General features: G+C 32.3%; 1 protein-coding gene across 2 annotated transcripts; it reads left to right on the forward strand.

Moving 5' to 3' along the window:
• The first annotated feature begins 235 nt into the window (after positions 1-235).
• LOC145070751 (S-adenosyl-L-methionine-dependent methyltransferases superfamily protein) lies at positions 236-4,155 on the forward strand. 2 transcript variants are annotated; one of them, XM_079017710.1, is made up of 12 exons: positions 236-374; positions 1,384-1,453; positions 1,539-1,632; positions 1,743-1,792; positions 1,944-1,993; positions 2,076-2,184; positions 2,324-2,384; positions 2,491-2,543; positions 2,729-2,821; positions 2,898-2,961; positions 3,073-3,180; positions 3,803-4,155. In XM_079017710.1, exons 2-12 carry the CDS (start codon positions 1,427-1,429, stop codon positions 4,012-4,014), a joined length of 921 nt encoding a protein of 306 aa, XP_078873836.1. In that variant the 5' UTR covers positions 236-374; positions 1,384-1,426; the 3' UTR covers positions 4,015-4,155. The 2 variants fall into 2 exon arrangements, with proteins under 2 accessions (XP_078873836.1, XP_078873837.1); XM_079017711.1 differs by having other exon boundaries at positions 249-374; positions 1,389-1,453.
• The last annotated feature ends 963 nt before the right edge of the window (positions 4,156-5,118 follow it).

Genomic DNA, 5,118 nt, shown 5'->3' on the forward strand with positions numbered 1-5,118 from the left:
AATATTATAATTATATGTCGTTTTAAAATGTTTTGATTTTTGAAAACCGAATTATAAAAGCCGATCATATCGAATTGTAATTGGATCAGATATCAATTTAATTTGAATTATTCGGATCGATATTTTAAAATCCGAAATCAATTTGGATCGGATCCTATCCATTTAAACAAACACTTTGTTTTTTTATTTTATTTTACAAAATACTATTTGTAAAAAATATGTAGTATATAATTTGGTTAAAAGTTAAAACTCAATTGAATGTTGAAGAACCGCCGCAAAGCTCGAGAAAATTGAATTTTATCGTTCATTTTTCTATCCGGCGCCTCTCTTCGATTCCTCTCTGGAACTTGTTCAGCGATTTCTCCTCTCCGCTGGTATTGCGTTTTCTATGACCTCCTTTCTGTCTTGCCACTTCTTTTTGTGTTTTTGCATGTTTCTTATGTGCTTGTTGCATCTCCTCTGGTAGTGAAGATGAAGCCATGAAGTGTAGTTGTGACGAAGGATTTTGTTTTTTAATGGATACCTAGCTGGTGCCGTTTTAATATCTGTCTTGGTCTCAACTTTATGTAGTGTTGTTTTTATGAACACCAACTGTTTGATAATATTCCCCAATGATTTACACTATCAAATTTGATCCTCAAGTTTGAGTATGTTTGTATGATGAAGTTTGACAAGTCAGTTGAACTTTTGTTAACAATGGAAGTCAGAACTTCTTTGAATTGGTGCATCTATTGGTACTTGTTCATAATATACATAGAATTGTAAGAAATCCTTAAAAATGGCTTGGTGGATGTGGATCCTTTTGTAATTAACCAGTCAGATATGTTTAGGAAAAAACGACAATTGTTCTCTTCTCATTTAATGTTTATCTTTCAGTTTTATCAAGCAATCTTTTTGTTCGAAATGATTCAGATAGTTAAACTCATAATTTGACTATTATTTGTTTCATTAAGATTCAATTTTTTTAATCAAACAATGATTTTTTTCATTCAACACGAATTTCAGATTGACCCCCAAGTAACTTCTCATTTCTGTCTAATAACTAGTACTTCTAGCTTCTCAGTCTCAACAATGGAGTTCATCTTTCAATTTAAACATCACAATGTGACAAATTAGTATGCACATAAGGTGTTTGATAAAATGCTTGAACCAAATTGTAAGTGATTCACCACATAAGTTGCAAGCTGGAGTGCTTACTTGAAGAAGAGAAGTGAGAATGTGACTCTTTGCTGACTCAATATTTGTAAATTTTGCTTATACTTCGAAGTAAATGTCTATTTTAACAATGGAGTACTATGAGAAAATTCCTGTTTTGTTGGTATATCATTAATTAGTAATTGATTCGATCCTTCCACTAATTGTGTTCCAACTTCTTGTGTAAAGGTCAGTTGCACACACTACACTACACTACAAACAAGTGCACATAATGGGAAAAGCCTCGAGAGATAAAAGGGTACAATCGTCATTCTCATGCATTACGTTTTCTTTTGATTTTATTGGTGCTCTACCCTTATCTTCATGAGATAAATTATACATAGGATATCTACTATCGCAAAGCAAAAGAAGAAGGTTGGCGTGCACGAAGTGCTTTCAAGCTTCTTCAAATTGATGAAGAATTCAACATTTTTGAAGGTGCAAATTACATAAATTCTTGATTCCTTCTAAACACTAAAATATGTTCATACAATTTTATAACATGACACAATTATCTTTTGATGATTTTAATGCTTTTTAATTTTCAGGAGTTAAGCATGTGGTTGATCTATGTGCTGCACCTGGTAGCTGGAGTCAGGTATGTGATGCTTTGGATTGACCCAAAACAATCAAAAACTTTTAAATTTCCTCTCTAAATAATTGGCTTCTTACTAAATATGATTGCAACAATAATATAACTATAATCCAATTTCTGTAATATTGTATTCATTAAAGATACTTTTCTGTAGGTTTTGAGTCGTAAACTGTATCTCCCAGCTAAGCTCTCATCTGATTCAAAGTGAGTTTGTTAACAATGCAAAATGATTTCATTTCTTATATTTAAAACTTATACATTAACTTTTGTTTCATAATTTATACAGGGATGATGATCTTCCACTTATTGTAGCTATTGATTTACAACCCATGGCTCCAATTGAAGGTGTTATTCAAGTGCAAGGTGACATAACAAATGCTCGAACAGCTGAAGTGGTGTGTGTTTTTGCTTCTCTTTATTTCATCTCTTCTAAGCAAGACCAAAGACAACTGGACAAGCTTTCTATGTTTATTTTTGTGAAGGGCATTTACGTCTTTATTTCATCATTTATGATTGGTTGGTATGTATTTTCAGGTAATTAGGCATTTTGATGGATGCAAGGCTGATCTAGTTGTATGTGATGGTGCTCCTGATGGTAAGTAAGATTAATACTATGTTTTTTCATATTTATTGTTATTAACTTATTTTGCACAACTTAATATAATTTTATATATGATATATGATATCCCTTCCAAATGCAGTAACTGGACTTCATGACATGGATGAATTTGTTCAATCACAACTGATATTGGCAGTAAGTGTTTCTACTTTTCTAGTGATTATTCAACCAATTAAAATTCATATTTAATATTAGATAATGTTTAATCCTATCTAGTTGAAAGTTGAAACATGGATTACTTGTAATTTCATGTTGTCATAGTTGTGAATTTCTGGATTTTGTTCAACTTTTATTGGTATTTGAGAGAAATTCATTTTCAGGGGTTAACAATTGTAACTCACATACTGAAAAATGGTGGAAAATTTATTGCAAAGATCTTCAGGGGAAAGGATACAAGCCTCCTATATTGTCAGGTTTAAAAGCTATCTAATGATTTCCCAATTATTTAAACTATTTATTTTTAAAATTTATAATCTGTTTTTCTTGCAGCTAAAATTATTCTTCACTGAAGTAACTCTTGCAAAACCAAAAAGTAGCCGGAATTCAAGCATAGGTCACTCCTAATTTTCAAATTTCTAAATAAAGTTTTTGATATTCATTTATGAGTACAACATGACTTAATAATGAAATATGAATTTTAAATTATGATATTTTTGTTAAACAGAAGCATTTGCTGTTTGTGAGAATTATTCCCCTCCTGAAGGCTTCAATGAGAAAGATTTGCATCGCCTCCTTGAGAAAGTTGGAACTCCATCTGGTGCAGATGACTTGGGTATTATTATTATTATTATTTACCATTTTTCTTGACAGTTTAATATTTTAAAACCTAATTATACGTGAATTTGTTACACTGGACTAGACAAACTTTCTAGGTTTTTTTTTTTTTTTTTTCCGATGATGAGGACGCGGAGGGCATTTCTGTCATTAAAACATACGAGAAATCAAGAGCGAGCCCTGTCCCATCTTGTTCCACCTTTTTTGAACGGGACAAAAAATTGCAGTTTTTTTTTGTCTGACTGACATTAGTTACAGTTTCAGTCCAACGTACACCAAACGCAGTACAATCTTTTGTATCGTGTCCTGCATAACCTGCATACACATGACACAACAGACAACCTTGTACTGCATTTTACATGCATTGGACTGAGACTGAAACTGATGCCAACGAGACAAAAAAAACTGTAATTTTTATCTCATTCAAAAAAGGTGGAACAAAATTGGACAGGGCTCGCTCTTGATTTCTCGTATGTTTTAATGACGTAAATGCCCTCCGCGTCCTCATCATCGGAAAAAAAAACCTAGAAAGTTTGTCTAGTCCAGTGTAATAAATGCAAAAGTTTTCACAAATTTATTGAATGTAATATGATATGATATGATATGATATGACACGACAGATTGCAGTAGTGGATGGTTGGAAGGGCCAAACAAGATTTATATACCGTTTCTAGCTTGTGGGGACCTTAGTGGTTATGACTCAGACCGTTCATATCCGCTTCCAAAAGCCGCGGATGGAAGTTACAAGAGCTTGGATCCTGTGCAGCCTCCAATAGACCCTCCGTATAAGAGAGCTCTTCAAATGAAGAAAGCTTCTAACAATTACAATTAACAATGCCTTTGAAATGCTTTTCCTTGATTCTTGATTGGACTACATCATATATTATATCATATACTACTTCTGTTAGTTCTTAACTGAACTCAGTTAGCATGAATGGTTGTTTTTTGACGTAATGATTAGTGTTTTTGCAAATCGTTGGCATTTAGTAAACCGTAAATATTAGTTTTGCAAACTCGGTTACTGTTTTATTTAGGTAAAAGCTTGTCAAAGTTTTTGGTAAATTTAAACTATAATGGGCCAACTTTAACAAAAACCATGGTTTGGTTGACAAAAAACAAAAATACAATTGTTTAACTAAATACTTAATTTGTCAATATAATAGTTTAGTATGTACAATTGTATAAGTTAAATGAATAAATGCAAAAGTTTATTACTGCTTAAAACCATAACATAGATGACCATGAAATCCAGGTGGAAGTGAATGGACCCATAATGCATTATTACTTTATTATTAGTCTTTGAAGAATTGGTAAAGTGATGGATGAGCCTCGTGGGTGTGTCTTGTAGTGTGTACAAGTCACGTGAACAATGTTCACTCGGGACCCTTGACGGCAACTCCTTGAATGTAGGTCTTCGTTAGAACTTCTATAATAGAAGATCTTTTTTTTGTTCAATCAGTTTTAAAGTTCATCAAAGATGAAAAAAGTTATAATGGAGCACATGGTCATGAATGGAGATAGTCTTAGGACTTAGGTTAAAGGGTGTGGGCAGTAGCAAGTTTAGAACAGAAAAGTATGTGGTTTCCTGTTTAAGTAAAAACAGGGAAAAAAGAAATAGTTAAAATTACTACTTGTGGGTCAGGTTGTGTAAATTGTTATAAAACATAGATAACTCGGCCGATTACTCCACAAATTACTCGGACTCAGCTTTCTACTAAGGCGAGTTTTGTAAGAGAATTAGAAGTGATTCAAACTCAATACAACTCAGATCGATTCAACCTAAAAAAACTGTCATTTTTTAGATTGGAGCAAGGTTAAACTAATAAAATTGGTTCATCGTGCAAAAATAATATTAAATGACTAAAACCACTTTAAATTTGTAATAAACCAAGTTTGGGATTTTAATTGTTAACTTTTTTCCTTAATAACTTCATTC

The sequence above is a fragment of the Lactuca serriola genome, chromosome 8 (assembly GCF_051521515.1).
Source record: "Lactuca serriola cultivar US96UC23 chromosome 8, Lser_US96UC23_V15, whole genome shotgun sequence".
Classification (NCBI taxonomy): Eukaryota; Viridiplantae; Streptophyta; class Magnoliopsida; order Asterales; family Asteraceae; genus Lactuca; species Lactuca serriola.

Excerpts from the sequence above, each read along its gene's own strand:
- LOC145070751 (XM_079017710.1), top strand. The coding sequence starts at position 1,427 with ATGGGAAAAGCCTCGAGAGATAAAAGG. Across the intron at positions 1,454-1,538 it reads AAGCCTCGAGAGATAAAAGG|GATATCTACTATCGCAAAGC; the intron begins GTACAATCGTCA and ends AATTATACATAG. Across the intron at positions 2,385-2,490 it reads ATGTGATGGTGCTCCTGATG|TAACTGGACTTCATGACATG; the intron begins GTAAGTAAGATT and ends TTCCAAATGCAG.